Source organism: Trichosurus vulpecula, chromosome 4, assembly GCF_011100635.1.
Source record: "Trichosurus vulpecula isolate mTriVul1 chromosome 4, mTriVul1.pri, whole genome shotgun sequence".
Classification (NCBI taxonomy): Eukaryota; Metazoa; Chordata; class Mammalia; order Diprotodontia; family Phalangeridae; genus Trichosurus; species Trichosurus vulpecula.
Genome location: NC_050576.1, coordinates 196,714,630 through 196,734,566, shown reverse-complemented (window position 1 = coordinate 196,734,566; position 19,937 = coordinate 196,714,630). Strand labels below are relative to the sequence as shown.

The 19,937-nt window shown below is 40.0% G+C and overlaps 1 protein-coding gene across 1 annotated transcript in view; it reads right to left on the bottom strand.

The window, feature by feature from the left end:
* MAP3K3 (mitogen-activated protein kinase kinase kinase 3) overlaps positions 1–19,937 on the bottom strand; it is a 101,575-nt gene that overhangs the window by 35,546 nt on the left and 46,092 nt on the right. The window contains exons 7-8 of the mRNA XM_036756874.1: positions 15,317–15,437; positions 267–400 (exon numbers count right to left, since the gene is read on the bottom strand). Coding sequence (XP_036612769.1) covers positions 267–400; positions 15,317–15,437 — 255 coding nt within the window. The remainder of the gene's footprint in view (positions 1–266; positions 401–15,316; positions 15,438–19,937) is intronic.

Genomic DNA, 19,937 nt, shown 5'->3' with positions numbered 1-19,937 from the left:
AAGTAATAGAATCAAGATTCTGAATCTGAAAAATTGAGAACCAGAACTTGGATGACGGTGACACTATCAACATTGAGCAACCCCAAGAGGACAGCCTGAAACAGGCTGCAAGTCTTATCCACCTTTATTAGACCTTAAATCATTTCCATTTTATATCAGCCACCTGATTTCAGATGGCATCCCCCCCAGTTTTATTTTAGGCTCTACCCTTGAGTCAGCCTCTGAGGTTTTACCCACTTATTTGTTTCCTACACTTTCATACTCACACATTGTTCACTGGTCTCTGGAATAAATTCCCCTTCACTGTTAATACTGGTGTAAGATCCCTGTCTTGCGATGCGTTGTTGACGTTCTGGCACATAACCTGGGGGAGGTGAGCTTCGGCCAGGGTTCTGGGAGCCTGTAGCATAAAAAGAAGATAGGTATTTTTGATAATAACTTTTGACAAAAGTTCAAAGAAATGAGCAGCAGGAAAAGAACAAGTGTGTACTGGCGCAACTGCAGAGTTTCCAACCCCTGAAGAAGGTTTATATATACTCAAAGTTACAAGAACTACAATGGCTTCATAGACTAAAAAAAAAAAACTTCAGCACAAATCTCTTAACTAGTCCCAGGTTTCCCTAAATATTGCCATGGCTTCCCCCAATATAACCTTTGGGACCTCAGCTCTCAGAAGCAAATCACAAGTCCTATCCTAGAAAAACATGAATCAATTGATAAAGATGGTATAAATAAGAGCTCAAACTGAGGGATATGCCAAAATAAACTCTAGTGAACAAATTCTAATCGATGATCAAAACTAGATAATATTTTCTAAAATTCCCAAACCTATAGAATAAAAACATCAAAAAAGCATGGAAACTAAAATCAAACTGATGTAAGAAAATAAAATAAATAGAGGCCCAAAGAGGGGAAGTGACTTGACCAAGGTCACTCAGATGAGAAGCTAGGGTTTGAAAAAAGGTCCAGAATTCACTACCTACTCCTTTTCACTTGAATCATTCAAATCTTTTGAGCACAACATAATTCCTAAACTGACACTATCCTCTTCTCCCTCAGAAAGAGCCTAGAAAAAATGACCAGTTTAGGACTTTGCAAGTAATAGCAGAAATTTCGTTACAATTTTCATTGATAGAAGAAGAGAGTTTGCCCGTTTACCCTGAAGGGGAATTCCTCTTCCCCTGGTCCTATTGCTATTTATTCCTTACCGAACCTCAGCTCTGAATTACTGCTCCCATCTGCCTTTTGTCCTAAGCACCTGCTGCTGAATAGAGCCAGAGGAAGTATCATAGTCATGCCTGACTAGTCTCATTAAAAAGTCATGTTAACCAGTTTCAACTAGGCACTTGCTTAAGCAAACAAGTCCTTTTATTCTGTGCTAATTGATTCCCTATCTCAGTCCCCACAGATTCTACTCCAAAGCTTTTCTTCCAGTGATCTATTAGATGCCAAATCTGATGGTCTTTTCTCAGTTCTCATCCTTCTCAACCTGTCTGCTGCATGTGACACTGTTGACCACCCTCTCCTCTCCTCCAGGATACTTTTTTCTCTTTGGATTTTTATGATACTGATCTCTCCTGTATCTCCTCCTGTCTCTAACCACAACTTCTCAAGTTTCTCTTACTTCAGTTTGGTTTTGCTTTGGATCATCATATACCCCCTAAATGAAAGCTTCCCACGGCTCTCTCCTGGGCTCTCCTCTCTTTTGGTGACAATTAGCTTCCATGGGTTTAATTATTATCTCTATAGATGAGTACGACATCTATGTATCTAGTCTCCTCTCTTGGCCAGCTATCTATTGAACTTTAAAAACTAAACATTCCATAGACAACTGAAACTCAGTATGTCCAAATCTGAACCTATTACCTTTCCCCCCAAGTCAATCCTCTGTTCTAAACTTCAACAGTTCTCTTGAAGTCACCTCCACTCTTCCTGTTTCCTAGATTTATACTCATAGGACTACCCTGGACTAGAGATGGGGAACCTGGGGCCTCGAGACCACATGTGACCCTCTAGGTCCTCAAGTGCAGCCCTTTGAGTCTAAGTTTTATAGAACAAATCTTTTTGTTAAGGGGATTTGTTCTGTGAAGTCTGGATTCAAAGGGCCAAACTTGCGCACCTAGGGGGCCACATGTGGCCTCGAGGCTGAAGGTTCCCTACCCCTGCACATGGACTCTTCACTCTCTTTTATTCCCTCTCCCCCTTAATCATCCCCAATTTCTCACTCATTTTCTATCTCTCCTTCACTACTGGCTGTTTGTATACTGTTTACAAATATGCCCCTACCTACACCTCATCCTCAAAAAACCCTTTTATCATTTGACAATCTCTGCTAGCTATCATTCTATATTTCTCCTCCTTTTTGTGGCCAAAGTCCTTGAGAAGGATATCTTTACCTCCACTCCCCCTCTCTTTTTAACTCTCTGTAATCTGGCTACCAGACTCATCATTCAACCAAAACCACATTAGTAATGATCTCTTGATCGCCAAATCTAATGGCCTTTCTCAGGCCTCATCCTTTTTTTTTTGAGGGGGGAAGGCAGGGCAATTGGGGTTAAGTGACTTGCCCAAGGTCACACAGCTAGTAAGTGTGTAAAGTGTCTGGGACCGCATTTGAACTCAGGTCCTCCTGACTCCAGGGCCAGTGCTCTACTCACTGTGCCACCTAGTTGCCTCCAGGCCTCATCCTTCTTGACCTCTCTGTGGCTTCTGATACTGGTGATCACACTCTATCCCTGGATGCTTTCTTCTTCAGGGTTTTGTGACACTGTTCTCTCCAGATTCTCATTCTACCTATCTGACAATTCCTGTGTCTTCATCCACATCATATCCAGTAATAGTGCAGGTCCCCCAAGACTCTATCCTGGGCCCTTTTCTCTTCTCCCTCTATACTATTTCACTTGATGATTTCATTGGTTCCTATGGATTCAACCATCATCTCCACACATACGACTCAGATCTGTATGTCTAGCCCTTACCTTTTTCCTGACCTACAGTCTCACATCGCCAAGTGCCTAATAGACACCTCAAACTTGATGTCCCATAGACATCTTAAACCCAACGTCTCCAAAACTGGTTTTCTTTCCTCCCAAAGGCTCCCCTCTTCCTGAGTGTCCTACTACTGTTGAGTAAATCCCCATCCTCCCAGTCACCCAGGCCCTCAATCTCAGGATCATCCTTGACTCCTTGCTCTGTTTTCAAGTTCTGTTGATTTCTCCTTTGTGACATCTGTCATGTGCACCCCCTTCTCTCCTTTGATGTTGCCACCACCCTGGTACAGGCCCTCCTCACTGCACAGCTGAACTACTGCAATAGCATGCTTTGACTGTCTTTTAATCCCTTCATAACCTGACCGTTTCCTACCTTCTTCAGTCTTCTTATGCCTTATTTCCTTTCATGTGCTCTTTAATCCAGTGACATTAGCCTTGAGGTAACTAGATGGCACAGTCGAGAGAGCACTGGGCCTGGACTCAGTAAGACTTGAGTTCAAAGCCAGCCTCAGGCATTCACTATCTGTGTGATCCTGGGCAAATCACTTTGCCTTTGTTTGCCTCAGTTTCCTTAACTGTCAAAGTAGGGAAAATAACAAATATCATCTATTATTATGAAGAGCAAACGGGCTAATATTTGTAAAAATCATTTAGCACAGAGCCTGACATAGTAAATGCTATATAAATGATTATTCCCTTCCCCCACCTTCTTTGATTAAGACACTTCCATCTCTTGACTCCATGCATTTTCACTGGTTGTTCCTCATGTCTAGAATGCTTTCCTTCCTCATCTCTGCCTCCTGGCTTACTTCAAAATCTTAGCTAAAATCCAATATTCTACAAGAAGCCTTTCCTGAGCCCCCTTAATGCTAGTGCCTTCCATTGGAGATTACCTCCAATTTATTACCTATAAATCTCTCTCTCTCTCTCTCTCACACACACACACACACAGTTTGTACATAGCTGTTTTCATGTTGTCTCCCCCATTACACTGTGAGTCCCTGAAAGCAGAGATTGTTTGTTTTCCTTTTTCTCTCCAGCACTTAGCACAGTGCCTGGAACACAGCAAGCACTTAATAAATGCTTACTGATTTGACTCGTTTCCACCTTCCCATCTGTTGCTTCTATTCACATAGCCACAACTTGATCCAGTCTCTTATCATTTCTTACTCAGACTACTGCAACAGACTTCTAATTGGTCTTCTGGCCTCAAATTTCCCTTCACTCCAATATGTTCTCCACACTACTACCAAAGGGATTTTCCCTAAGCTCAGATCTGATCACATCTCTTCCCTACTCAATCAAATCCAGTAGCTTTCTGTTGTCTCTAAGATAAAATGTAAACTCCTGTTTGGCCTTTATTTTTATTTTTTAATCAGATTTTTTATTTTTAGTTTACAACACTTAGTTCTACATGTTCTTGAGTTTCAAATTTTCTTCCCTTCCCCCGCAAATGGCATGCAGTCTGGTATAGATTCTACATAAACCTTCACATTAAACTTATTTACACAAGTCAAGTTGCAAAGAAGAATTATGACCAATAGAATGAATCATGAGAGAGAAGAAACAAAACCAAAACAGAAGAGAAAAAAAAGAGAGAGCAAATAGTTTGCCTCAGTCTGCATTTAGACTCCACAGTTCTTTCTATGGATGTAGCTAGCTTTTTCCATTATGAGTCCTTTGGAGCTGTCTTTGAGCCTTGCATTGCTGAGGAGAGCCAAGTCTGTCAAAGTCAGTCATCACAGAAGCAATATGACTGTGGTTGTGTTCAGTGTTCTCCTGGTTCTGCTCCTCTCACTCAGCATCATATCATGTAGGTCTTTCCAGGCTATTATGAAGTCTGTATCTTCTCTATTTCTTATAGCACAATAGTATTCCATTATGTTCATATGCCACAATTTGTTCAGCCATTCCCCAATTGATGGGCATCCCCTTGATTTCCAATTCTTTGCCACCACAAAAAGAGCAGTTATAAATATTTTTATACACATAAGTCCCTTTTCCACTTGTGTGATCTCTTTGGGATACAGCTCTAGGAGTGGTATTGCTGGGTCAAAGGGTATGCACATTTTTATAGCCCTTTGGGCATAGTTCCAAATTACTCTCCAAAATGGCTGGATCTGTTCACAACTCCACCAACAATGTATTAATGTTCCAATTTTCCCACATCTTCTCCAGCATTTATCATTTTCCTATTTTGTCATGTTAGCCAATCTGAGAGGAGAGATGTGGTACCTAAGAGTTGTTTTGATTTGCATCTCTGATCAATAGTGATTTAGAGCATTTTTTTCATATGCCTATAGATATCTTTAATTTCTTCCTCTGAAAACTGCCTGTTCATATCCTTTGACCATTTCTCAATTGGGGAATGGCTTTTATTCCTATAAATTTTGGCTCAGTTCACTGTATATTTTAGATATGAGGCCTTTATCAGAGACATTGGTTGTAAAGATTTTCTCCCAATTTTCTGCTTCCCTCTTCTAATCTTTGTTGCATTGGCTTTGTTTATACAAAAATTTTTCAGTTTAACATAATCAAAATTATCCATTTTGCATTTTGTAATACTCTCTATCTCTTGTTGGGTCATGAATTCTTCCCTTTCCCATAGATCTGATAGGTAAACTATTCCCTGCTCTCCCAAATTGCTGATAGTATCAGCCTTTATTCCTAAATCATGAACCCATTTTGACTTTATTTTGGTATATGGTGTAAGATATTGGTCTATGCCCAGTTTCTGCCCTACCATTTTCCAATTTTCCCAGAAGTTTTGGTGGAATAGTGAACTATAAGCCCAGAAGCTGGATTCTTTGGGTTTATCAGAGAGTAGATTGCTACAGTTGTTGACTTCTGCGTCTTGTGTACGTAATCTATTCCACTGATCTACCACTCTGTTTCTTAGCCAGTACCAAATAGTTTTGATGACTGCTTGCTTTATAGTTCAGTCTGATATCTGGTATGGCTAGGCCACCTTCCCTAGCATTTCTTTTCATTAATTCCCTTGATATTCTGGCCTTTTTGTTCTTCCAGATGAATTTCGTTATTATTTTATCCAGCTCTATAAAATAATTTTTTGGTAGTTCGATTGGTATGGCACCGAATAAGTAAATTGAGGTAAAATTGTCATTTTTATTATATTAGTTCAGCCTAACCATGAGCAACTGATGTTATTCTGTTTATTTAGATCTGACTTTATCTGTGTGAGAAGTGTTTCCTAATTGTGTTCATATAGGCCCTGGGTTTGTCTTGGCAGGTAGACTCCCAAATATTTTATAGTGTCTACAGTCCTGTTTAGCTTTTAAAGCCCTGTATAATCTGGCTCCAATCTGTTTTTACCACCTCACTGTACATTACTCCTCCACCAAAACTTAGGATTCAGCCAAGCTGGCTTTCTCTGTTCTTCACGTGACATTCCACCTCTCGTCTCCACGTCTTTCCACCTACCATTCTCTGGCCCTAGAATGCACTCCCTCTGCCTCCCAGAATCCTTCTTTTCCTTTATAATGTAGCTCAAGCACTATCGATCTATACAAAGCCTTTCTTGATCACCTTCAACTGCTTTGGGAGAGCTTCCCACCTCCAAACCGCCTCGTTTACAAATATTATCTTTATATTTATTCTGTATCTACTTACAGATGTACTTGTTGTCTCCCCAGGTAGAAAGTAAGCTTCCCAAGGACAGCAATAGTTTCTTTCACTGTATAGTTAGCCCTTAAACCCAGCACAATACCAGGTATGTAATATTCTGAGCTCTTAATGAATGCTTGTTGATTGAGAGTTAATGGCAAAATGACTACTGATAAGGATAATAGATTTAGAGCTGGAAGGAACTTTATTTAGCCCAATCCCCTTCTTTTTAAGCTGAGGAAAATGAAACTCAACGAGGTTAAATGTGACTGGCCTGTGGTTGCCCAGGCAGTGAGTGGCCAGTTCCTGTGACACCTAGGACAGCACTCTTTCCATGGTACTGTCTTCTCTGGGTGCAGACTCAGGCCCACCCTTTCCTCTCCAGATTCACTTTATGCTTGTTACTGGCAGAGTAACACTGACTCAGCTCCCTAATGAGGTACCTCAGAGTCCTAGGGAGGATTCTCCTGAGAGGCTTGACAACAGGGTGATTTGGAGCAGGAATGTGTACTGTGATGGACTGACAAGACCCTCTCTGGATTATAGGTAGATGGCAATTTGACAACTAGGCTTCTTCCTTGTGAGCTGGATGGTCTAGGGTCCCAGTGAGAAATTTCAAGGCATGTCCTGCTTTTGGAGAAAGCCTTGTCTCTTAATTTTTGGTAATGACAAACCAGGACCTCTGGCACTAAGGCCTAGGTGGTATGCTATGGAAAATACAAGCTTGAAGGAGCCTGGAGAGACTACAAGCTACATGACTGGTTTTGCTTCCTAAGAGCTAGAGAGAGATTTCTATTGAGAATTCTCTTTTGGTTTGTAGTATCCAGCTGAGGCTTACCACTATGATTAATGAATATCAGTTGAGCATCATAATGGCCCTCTAACCTACACTATTCACTCTGTCCTATTTTCATCCCCTTCCTCACTAGCTCTTGACGGCTTGTACACTTCTAACTAGCTCCTACAGTTTCTGAAGTTAAGATAAACACAAAACTGAAAACACTCTGGGGTAATCTTGCCAGCTCTTAGTTTTTCCATTAACTTCCTCTGATAGACATTGGTTTAGGGAGACTTCCTTTTCCTGTCCACAGATGTTGGCCTGTGTACAATAACCCCTGGCCCGACGCCTATCAGATAGTAGCTGGCTCTCTGCAAGCCACAGCATGTATTGGAAAAAGTGAAAGTCCCTGACTGGAAATAAAAGCTCAAAAAACCTTTTGCTGTTTCTCCTAGGCTCTCCTGGGGTTAAAGTGTGAGGCTCACATGAGCCAACCCTATCTCACTACCTGTAGATAACCTATTCCCTTCTCAAGGTCTAACTCTGATGCTTTCTTATATGAAACTTTCCATGATCATCCCAGGCAGAATGACTCTACTGTCTGAATGCCTATGGTGTTTTATAATGAATTGACAGTTTTATCACCTACTGCCTTATATTGTAAATATTTATATATTTGCCTTCCCTTCTCTACTAGACCTTGCCTTGATGGCAAGGGTAATGTCTTACACAAGTCTGTATCCTGCATTGATCAGCAGAAGGCCTTCACTCCTTCAATGGATCTGTGATTTCACTGATGTGAGTACTTCTTTTCATTGGCACAGACTGCAAACCATCACTAAGTTGTCATTCTATATAATCCTGATCCATGTTTTCTCACAGATTCTCTACTCAGGATTTAACAGTGTGCTGGAAGTCTTCTGCTTGGTCATTTTACATTTTGTATGTGCAATGTTTGAGCTGTACATCAGTTATTTTAAAATGTTTTAAAAAAAATATTTTATTGATTCTTTTCTTTCTTTTTACCGGTATTTTCCAGTGACTTCTCTTCCTCATTCCAAAGAACTTTCCTTTATAACAAAGAAGTATATCTAAGCAAAACAAATTAATTCTTGTGTGTAGATCACTGACAGAAATATGGTGTGTATATATATATATATATATATATATATATATATATATATATATATATATGTCCCATTTATGTTCAGGATGTGTATCTCCATTGCCTTTTGGGTCATCAATAGTTCTTACTCTTCAAGGATCACGGTTTCCAGGACTTGTGGTCATGGAGTATCATCAGAACTATGGTGTTAAAAAGATGGATTTGTGTGTCAGGGAGCAGCCTGGGATCATTAGAAGAATTGCACAACTTTCTAAAGGTAATCGAGCCCACTTTTCCTCAATTCTCAGCCTTCTGTCTTCATCTGCAGTGGCTTTCTTAGATAGATATACTAACTTGAAGGACTTATCAGTAATGCACAACATGAATTCTTTATCCACTGATTTTTTTTGGCGTAGCTTTTACGGCCTAATTTTTGAATTGTTATAATCTTATTTAGGCATTCTATAACATTCTGGGGTCTGATGCAATAAACACAACATCATCTGCAAGCAAGAGCATCTAGAGACCTTACCATCTCTAAGAAATCTTTGAGTCTGTCTCAGATACCTCTTAAAGGAAAATGCCTTTGGCAAATGCACATCTCCTTGTTGTATATTTTGCCTGGTATTAATAATTGGAAATTCACTGAACAGAGTTCCCTCTATGGTTGTATTTATCAAAGAATCCTTTATGATTGTAGTATGTGTAGACACCTTGTTGGAGAAGAGCCTTTAAAGCTATATTTTGCTCTACCAAGGTAAAAAGCATTTTTTGGAATAAACAATAGTATGAGGCTGTGTTTTCTACATTTTTCAGACAATTATGTGAATATGAAGAGACAGAACATTTCCTGTAAATGCTTCCGTTAGTTTCTCATATTTTCACTAAGGCTACCCACAAATCATCTACAATTCATTATCTTATAAAAATGAGAGAAGCAGATGTCCTCTTAATTTCCCCTTTTTGAAAGTAGTATCATCTTTGATTTTCTTCTACTCTTTTAACATCTTCCCCTCACTAAGATATCTTGCCAAATGACCCTTCAATGCTTCAGGATTGCATCCAGCCAGATTTCCTTTGTCTGTATGTACTTGGTTTGATCTAAAAGCTCTTCCTGAATTAGTCTTAAGTAACATTTCTACTTCTTCAAGTGACAAACTGAGCACTGTTAAGACTTCAAATATGTTGATTCTACTATCATTAAAAATGAAAATCAATCAGTATAAAAAAGTTGCTTTATTTTCCAGTTATTTATTATCTTTCTGCCAGTCTCCGCTCTGAGTGCTCCTTGGATGACCTAACAGCAAGTTTCTGCAACCTTGTATTTAACCTCCATTTTTCACTTTTTTATGATTATGCTCATGACCTTCCACTCTCCTCTTCCATAGTGTTTTGCAAATGAATTTATACCTTAAACTTGTATACCCTTGATGGCTTCTTCTTTCTATTTGACAAGAAGATCAACTATTTGGTGTCTGAGTTAGTCTTTGGGATTTTTTGGTTTCTTCAGGGATATAACTGCTTTGTTTATTACTTCCTTCAAGGGCCTCGTCAAGACTACTTTCTCTCAAGATGACATCTCTGGATGGAGGTGGGATACTGTCAGCAATACTGGAGATGGAAGAGGTCCATACAGGTTGGATTAAAAGGTCTCTGAGATTCCTTTTAACTTTAAGACTATGACAATTATTAAATTTCTGTAGGAAATAGTGACAAAGTCAGTATTAAAATGGAGAGATGTACGCTAGAAAGTAGTACCATTTAGTGGATTTGGAACTGGAATGACTGGATTCAATGAAGTTTAAGGTCAACCAGAAAAGAGGCCCCTATCATTGGCCCTGTGCTGTTTAACATTTTTGTCAATGACTTAGATAAAAGTATACATGAGATCCATATGAAATTTGTAGATAATGAGCTTGTAATGAGGACTAAAACGTGAGATGGTAGAGTTAGGATCCTCAAAGAGCAATCTGGAACGATGAATTAATCTAATAAGGTTACATTTAATAAGGATATATGCAAACCTTATACTTAGGTTCAAAAATTCAATCCAACTCAATAAACATGTATTAAGTGCCTACTATGTGCCAGGCCCGGGGTGGGGAACCTGCGGCCTTGAGGCCACGTGTGGCTCTCTAGGTCCTGAAGTGTAACTCTTTGACTGAATCCAAACTTCACAGAACAAATCCCCTTAATAAAAAGATTTGTGCTATAAGGTTTGGATCTGGTCAAAGGACCACACTTGACGACTGATGTTCTGTGAAATTTGGATTCAGTCAAAGAGCCTCACATAAAGACCTAGGGGGCCACATGTGCCAGGGCCCACCCCTGTGCCAGGCACTCTGTTAAGTGCTAGGAACATAAATAAGAAAAAGAAAAACTGTCTCTGCCCTCAGGGAGTTTATAATCTAATGGGGGACAACAATATATGAAAGGAAGCTACAAAGCTGGGGAGGGCACGATGTTCCCTGGAGTCAACACTAAGTAAAAAAATCAACTTCAGATATACAAGACAAGGGAGGAAAGGCCAGATTGTGGACTGTCTGAAAAATGGGGATCTGCCGAAGGGTGAATAGGATGGTGAAATGCTTCAAGATCACATCTTATCAGCTGAAATCATGGGATGCTTAGCCTGCAGAAGAGAACATTTGGTGGGACATGATAACTGTTCTTCAAATATTTGAAGAGCTGTCAGCTGGAAGAAATATTAAACTTGTGTTGCATAGTCCCAGAGAACAAAACAAGGAGCAGTGGGCAGAAGTTGCAGACAGACTTAGGCTTGATGTGAGGAGAAATTTCCAAAGAATCATACCTATCTAAAAGTGGAGATGATGGGCCCTCCCTCAGTGGATGTCTTCGAGGAAAGGCTCAATCTCATTTGTTGTAGATATTTACAGCGGACCTTGCTCAGGTATGGCCAGGTTAGGCAGCCATCTCTGAGACTGTGTGATCATGTGGCCAGAATGAAGGACAAGCAGTGGACAGCCCTATCCATGAAATATGCGAACAACATGAAATCCATGAAATGCGAACAAGATCTAGATCTAGTGATTTATGGGACAATACATACAAGTCTGAGTCACACAGACTGAGAAGGTATCAAGAGGATGCATGTGCACCAATGGAGAGAGGACCCACTTTGAAGAAATTATGGATCTCTGTAAGTATATTTTTAAATTTCCTATTTGTTAGAATCAATTGCTTGTTTTAATGAGTAAGTTTAAAGTGGCTGTAACTATATTTAATGTTTCTTCTTTAGGCTTTTTGTTTTGCTCTTATATGTACTCATGGTATAGCAGCGGTTTTTGACAACTATATAAGAGGAACATAAGCTATGGCAAATTCTACAAAACTAGAAAGCCTTAGGGCACATTTCTAGCATCAGGATGAGTCTGCTGACTGAGGAACCACCTAATTAGGTATAAAGAGACTCATCATCAATATGATTTCCATTAGTAACTTGTTTTTAACCATGGCAACTCATGAAACAAAGGAAAAATTTTCAATGGCCCTTAACGCTGTATGGCTCCTTCTGCCTCCATTGCGATAGTTGAGTGGTAAAAACAGGGCAAAGAGTTCTATAATAACAGTTTTTTAGTTTATATACAAACATTAATCTAACTTTTGATGCTTTAAATATGGGGGCTTTATCTAAGTACCAGCAAACTGAAATATCACTGGAAGGAGTGAACTACATCAATACTGACATTATCATGATAAACGAAACCAGAACACAAAGAAATTGCAGTTAAACTGAAGGATGGCTTATAGGTTCTCCTAAGCCAGGAGTGGTGAACCTGTGGCCTTGAAGCCACATGTGGTCTTCTAGGTCCTTGGGTACAGCATTTTAAGTGAGTCCAAGTTTTACAGAACAAATCCTTTTATTAATGGGATTTGTTCTATGAAGTATGGATTCAAAGGGCTGAACTTAAGGACCACATGTGGCCTCGAGGCTGCAGGTTCCCTATCCCTGTCCTAAGCAAATAAAGGAATTAGAACATTTGGTTTCACTGCACCTTCCAGAGGCAGTGAGAAACATTATTTCATGGGATACTTTGGTCCTACCTCTGACACAGATTACCTATGTGACTCTGGACAAATCACTGAACTTCTCAGCATCCTAGACAATTCTCTAACACTATACATTGCAGAAGAAGTGCCACCTGGAATTGGTAGAGCAAATTTTCTTACCTGGGAATTTCTCATAACAATGAAAACACAGGACCAGTCCCAATGCCTATCATACTTTGCCTGCTTTGCGGTATTCATGATGAACACAAACAAAAAGATCACCAAGAAGACAACTACATCTTATGAGCTAACATTTGACTCAGAAGAAAAAATGGTAAAGAATATTTTAAGAACTTGACAAGAGCCTCCAAACTAAGTCAATATATGCTCTGATACTCAGTGACTTCAATGCAAAGGTAGACATGGTGAGGATCATTAAAAGTATGTTGGAAATTTAGTTCAGGTGTTAGAAATGAAAGATGTCAAAGGTTTGTAGACTACTCAGAAGGCTTATACCAATACAGATCACAAATATTTTAAGATCAGAGTAAGAGTGACAAAAGCCTTAACCCTGAAGCAAAAGCACACCTTCTGGAGACTCAGATGACTTGAAAAGGGACTAGAGGGTGGTACCCTCTCCTGAACTGGCTTACTGAGAACATAACCACCAATTGCTCATGAACCTTTGAGAAAACTAATGCTCACATACATGCTTTCAGTCCAGCAGTGATTGCCTAAAGTCAAGAAACTGCCAGATAAGCAAAAGTTTAGTGACATCTATTCTGTACCTCCCTCAGGAAGTAAGCCACTTCTAGACAAGGTCAACAATAGACCCAGTGAGAAACCTTCAAAACTCATCTCAATACTGCTTTTACTGGAAGAGCTGGAGGGTTTCTTCCTCAGACTAAGCTACAGAGTAGGCTAGTATCTGAGTCTAACTCTGAGTACTACTGGCTAGAAGTTTCGTTTTGAATAAGTAATGCCAAGCACTACTTTGTAAAAATTTTATTAAAAATGTTTTAAATAAACTTTTTTTTATTATGGACTTGACAAACATAAATATTTCCACATACAAAGAGAAGAAAAGGTAGATTGTATATAAAACCATGAATCTATCATGCACAGCTTTTTAAAAAAGTATACATCTACTTTAACATGGTAGCACCACAACTGCCCCTCTTGTCTGTCTCTCTGAAGCTTCCTTTTGTTTTCTTCTGTGTATTTTTTACATATTCCATTGACACTCTTTTCTTTCATATCAATTTCCCTAATTCTCACAACATTCACCTTCTTTGTAATAAATAGATATAATTAAGCAAAACAAATTTGTATTGCTCACAGACACTACTTCATTACTTTTTTATAATAGACTTAGAAGAAAAACTGTCATGGAGAGAACTGAAACACTTACAGGTACAGGTTGGCCAGTAAACAACAGAAAAGAGTGAGGTTTCTTATACATATTACACAATCCCAGAAATAGAATCTGGTCACTCAGACTCCAGGAATCTACTCCCAAAGACAGTGAATTCTACTGAGTGATAAGTTTCAGTATGTTATTTTTTCCACAGAGATCTATGTTAGAAGGTTCCTTCCTGTTGAAACCTAGCTGCCTTTTTGGCTACTGTACTGAACAACAGTTATTAAACAAAAAAAACAAAAACAAAAAACACCAAAATCAACATAGCTCCTTCCCTAAGCACTCTGATATGAAGATCTCTAAAAACTTCATCTATAAGTATTTTTCTTGGGGAAGTAAAGAACTTTGAAAAAGTTCCTAAGTGATATTTAGGATTGGAACCCAAATGATCAGATTCCATCTCTTTCATGACAAGTACCTAAATCCTTCAAGGTAAGGACTGTTAGGAAGTACAGTCAGTGAAACTGTTGAGGAAGGGAGAGATGGTGCCAAGATGGTGGATCAGAGGTAACCCAGGTGAACTCTCTTAACATTCTGCTCTAAACAACTTTAAAATAACACCTCAAATCAAATTTTGGAGTGTCAAAGACAACAAAAGGTCGTGGGGAGATATTCTTTCCAGTATAAGAAAATTTGGGAGGTGGGCACTACCATAGAAGACTGTCTGGAGCCCATACACAGAGTGGCAACACTGGCTACAGCAGCAGCTCCAGGAGCTCTCAACGCAGAGACAGTAAAGAGGTCTGACAACTGGTCAGAGAGAGATCGCAGACCCTTTGCTGGCACTGGGTGTAGCAAGCACTGATTGGCAAACTCTGCCGCTCATGTGTAGTTCTGGGATGCAGTTCTAAGGTGGAGAGAAGTGCTGGGGGTAAAGTCAAAAGGGAGCAGGGGTCCTGTTCACATTTCCAATGCAAAGGGAGCACCAGTACTGTGGCTACAGGGGACTAGGGGCCCTTCCTGGGTAAAGACCAGAATGCAGACCAAGAGAGGAGTGACCACACTCTCTCAAGGATGATGTCACCTTGGAAGCACCAAAAACTTGCAGACCCCCAGAACTAGCTCTAAAAATAGCAGAAATGTGGGACAACGCCCCACTTTCAACCTCCCCCCCCCAAGGTGAGCAGAGCCTTATTCTCACATAAAGTTCAAAGTCAGGAAATAGGCTGGAAAAATGAGCAAGCAATGAAATTGTTGAAGGAAGAAAAAAAACCAAGGCCATAATATGGGAGGAGAGAAAGCAAAAGAGATCAAGACAGATGAAGAGAGGGAGGGGCAAGAAAAGAAGATAAAAGGGATGGTGGGAACAAATGTCAGATAAAGAGCAAGAGGAACAGAGAAAAAGGAAAGAGAGAGCATAGAGAAGGTGGAGAAGAGGAGTTACTTACTGACAGAGAGATGCCTGTTTCTCGGCTCCGGCGGCTGATAGATGGTATTTACATCCCCCATAGACTGGGAAGCTTTAATCCGGACCTGCTTGGGCACTCCAAGATGGGGGGAGGAGCTGGTCTGAAAGGATAAAAGGAAAAGGCTGAAACAGGATTTTAAGGGATGGGGAAATACAAAGATTCCTCTACCTTAAATCAACTTTCCCAGACTGTGGAAGCCTATTCCCAATGATTTTAGTAGGTTCTCAACCCATAAACTAACCTAACTTTCCCCCCAAAAACTTGTTTCTCAGCCTTGGCAAATCATTTGCTGCTCAATGTGGTCTAATGACCTCAATGACACAGAGGCACTGGTACATAATGTCCTATTTTAAAAGATGGAGCCTTAGCCATAATAGGCATAGTTCTTATAAAAGTCTGTAGGAAGAAAGATCTGCAAATTCGTCCAGCAAAGGTTGTATAGGGCCTGAAGAAAAGAGCAAAACTACTTCAAACATCTGAGTTATCTGCCAGGCACTGCACAAAGTAGGAACCAAATTCCTAAAGATCCACTCAAAATTACCTCCTCAGCCACAGTCACTCCTTAATAAATATGAAAGAAGGATCTTAGTTATTCCATACTGCTGGCATTCATGGGTCAATCAGATGAGGATCATGCTTAATACAGAGAAGAGCTGTTTTAGGAACCATTATTCTTCAGTAGATCAATGGGCTAGGAGCCTGGGCAGCATCACTAATAATTTAGCCCATGTTTCCAAAATCATTTCAGGCAGAACTGATATAGGCCTAGAGCAACCCAAGCTTCCCTATAAGCTACCCACAAATGAACTGGGAAAGGAGGCATAGAAAGATAGCAACTAGAAGAGAACGTAAGTTATACACTCAACCAACCACAATAAGGCAGAAGAACTGGCTACTTTCCTAGGGGTGCAGGGCCCTACAAGCACCTAATATACAATTCCTGCCTTTGCACAACTGTACATTTTCAAGAAAAAAAAAAGGAAACTAAAGATTCAGGATTCCTCAATTCTAGTTCCTTTGATTAGCAAGATCACTAACCTAGACAGTAGAAAAAGTCTTCCAGAAAGATTGGTAGCTATAAGAGTCTCAGGTTATCAAACCCCAAAAGATGGCAATAGCAAATCTCCTGAACTGAGGTGATATAATTCCAGAACATTTAACCCACCCTGCCCACTCTCTCTTTGGCAAATGGTCCTTTACCCACTGAGCCCTATCCTAACTCTGTACTCCCAAGGAGAAACCACTGGTCATGAGTTTAAAAAGATTCTTTTTTAATTTATTTTTTATTTTTAGTTTACAACACTCAGTTCCACGAGTTTTTGAGTTCCAAATTTTCTCCCCCTCCTCTTACTCCCTCCCCCGCGAGAGGGCATGTAATCTACATATACCTTCGCATTAAACTTATTTACACAATAGTCAAGTTATAAAGAAGAATTATAACCAATGGAATGAATCAGGAGAAAGAAACAAAATCAAAAAAGAAGGAAAAAAAAAGAGAGCAAATAGTTTGCCTCAATTTGCATTCAGACTCTGTAATGCTTTCTCTGGATACGGATAGCTTTTTCCATCAGGAGTCTTTTGGGTCTGTCTTTGAACTCTGGATTGCTGAGAAGAGCCAAGTCTATCAAAGTCATCACAGATACCGTATGTCTGTAATCATGTATAATGTTCTCCTGGTTCTGCTGAGTTTAAAAAGATTCTGTTTGCACTCTGTCTGCTGTCCCTAATCTTTTTTTATGAATTCTGGTTAATTGTGCCTCCTTTAGCCTGTGGTCCCCATATTCTAATCCTGCTTCCTGCATATCTTGCATTCCCAGAAAGGCAACTCCAGCTCTGGCCTTGCCCCTGAAAGTCTCTGCTTTTCTAAGACCCAGGAAGTCCTACTGGCTCAAGTCCACCAAGGTCCACCCTGGGTATGGAACCAAACTGTGGGGAAAGTGCAACCCAAGCAGAGGCAGACATAGCCCTGTGTCTGGAAGCTCAGCAGCTACTGGAGGAGAGTTCACTCTTATTCCAGCAAACACAAGTCAAACTTGAGCTGCCCCTCATGGGTCACTCACAGAGCCTCTCTCTGGTTCTTCCAGTGTCTGAGAAAGAAAAGGTAGCAGGGCTCTACTCTGGAGCCATGACTACTGAGTATTCTGCCTTTCCTCATATCTTTGAGGAAAAGTAAAGGATCACAGCATGTTTGACAGCCAAGTGCTACAAGCAATCAATGACCACTCATGCTACTTCAATTAATAGAAGATTCTCCAACTACAATCATTCTGGAAAGACTATCAAGTCTTATTATTTGCCTTATCATTGGGCCTTATCATCTTCTCTGTCTCTGTGCCCTTCAGACTCCTGGGCACTGTCATTTGCTCTGCTACTGAATCATAAATGCTTCCTACGTTAATTCATTTGGATTCCTTGGCTTTGTCATCCACAATGCCAATGTACCTTAAGGACCACTAAGTTTTTCCATTTGCCCTGCAGTTAAATGTATGTCTGAATTATGTCTCCTTAATGTATGTCTGAATTAGAGTATTAACTCTTTGAGAGAGGAGGCTCTCACTTTTTGTATTTACAGAGCTTCAGTGACTGGAACATAGTAAGTGCCTAATAAATGCTTCTCCATTCCATTTCAAGAAGACTAGGGCAAATGTGGTACAGGAAAAGGACAAGCTATTTTAAATTGGAAATGAGAAACAGCCACAAGACTGATGGGAGTGAGAATTAGGGATTAATAAATTATCTGGGTCAAAGCTTTTTTATTTCTTTTACTTCTACCTCTCACAAGAATAAAGGGAAAAAATTATTATTTGACCAAAACAAACTGTGTATCCTGTACTTCTGGAAAAAAATTCAACTCAGGGTTGAGTTTAGCTGCCAAACAACCAGCACTGGTCTCCCTAAGCTGGACCTTATCACGTGCAGGGCTGTCTTGACAAACTGTACTGCTCTAACAGGAAGTCAATGCCAGGAGGAAGTAAGTACTCTTGCTAAAGCCTTCATGGTACAACAACTCAGCTCTGCCAAGAGCCAGAGAGGAAAAAACAGTCAATGTGTTACACTGAGGAAGCAGCAAGTAAAGGGGGAGGGAAGGCATGCAGTCTCTAGTCAGAAATAGAACAGCATTGTAGTAAGCACCCGGGGAGGACGCAACACTATATTAAGTACATAGCAAAAGCTGTGGAGATTAAATACATTCTCCACACTCAAGGACTTACAATCTAATAGGGAAGGAAGGAAAGCAAAACATTTATAGCTAACATAAATAGAGATACAAGAATATAAGAAAAGATTTGTAATTAGGAACATCAGGGATTGTATTATCAAATTAGAGAGGGTATGAATCAATCAGGGAAAGGTAACGCTTGAGCTAAAAGAAAAAAGATGCTATATAACAAATAGGAGGAATGTAGTTATTTCAAGCATTCAGGGAATAATGAACAAAAGCCTTGAAAAAGGAGTTCTTAACCATTATTATGTAATGGACCCTTTTGGCAGTCTGGTAAAGTCCATGAACCCTTTCTCGGAATATTTGTTGTCTACATCAATAAATTAAGGAAATGCTAAATTTCAGTTAGAGTTTAGTGAAAATAAAAATGCATTTTTTCCCACCAACTTCCAGACCCTCTAAAATCTATCCAACCTTAACCTCAGGTTCAGCGCCCTTTGCACTGGGTCAAAAGGAACTGCCAGACCAGGGTGCTAAAGGGGGCAGGAACTGGTGCTCACTAGAAGTGTTGTCACCCACTACTCAGTTCCTGGTCACAGATCTAAGACAGATTGCAGAAGGGAACCTGCATCTAGGGAGCAGCCTAGGATGAGAGAACCAATAAGTTCAGAGGCAAGCAACAGCAGTGTCACTTCAACCTCAGAAACAGATCAGGGTCTCACTTCCAGAATCTAGCCCAATCCAAAGCCTCCTGAGGAATAATTAGAATTCCAAGACTAATGTTCTGTGCCTCAGATCCAGCAGAGCTTCCCAGATGGCTGACAATGGTTGAGTCCAGTAACAGTCTACTATTGATCAGACCCAAATCCAGGTCAGAAAATTGCAGAGCTCAAACCAGGGGGGCAACAATCTGACTTTGCACAGGATCACACTACTTTGGGAGCACAGAAATCTTGTGGGTTCCCAGCCTGAGCTGTCTCTGAGATCTTGGGGTAACATAACTCTCAACACCTTAAGAAAGCAGCAAGAGAATCAGATCAGACTTTCCCTCCACAAATGCAGCAGAGCCTAGCCCTAATATCTATTTCTAAGTCAGGAAGAAGGCTGGAAGAATAAGCAAACAGAGTAAGAATTTCACCATAAAAAGCTATTAAGGTAAAAGATGTTAAAGGTGCAAATCCAGAAGAGAATAACTACAAACCACCTACAATCAAAGCTTCAAAAAAATACAACATGGGCACAAATTTAACTAGAATTTCTAAAAGAGATGAAGATTTTAAAAAAGAGCTCAAAATGTTTTCTATCAATGAAATAAGAGCACTAGGGAGAAAAAAATGGAAAAGAAGGGAGAGCTATGAAAGAAAGAATTGGAAAGGGAAGTAAGCACAAGAAGTACATAACCTTGCCCAAGCAACAAACTCCTTGAAATTTAGAATG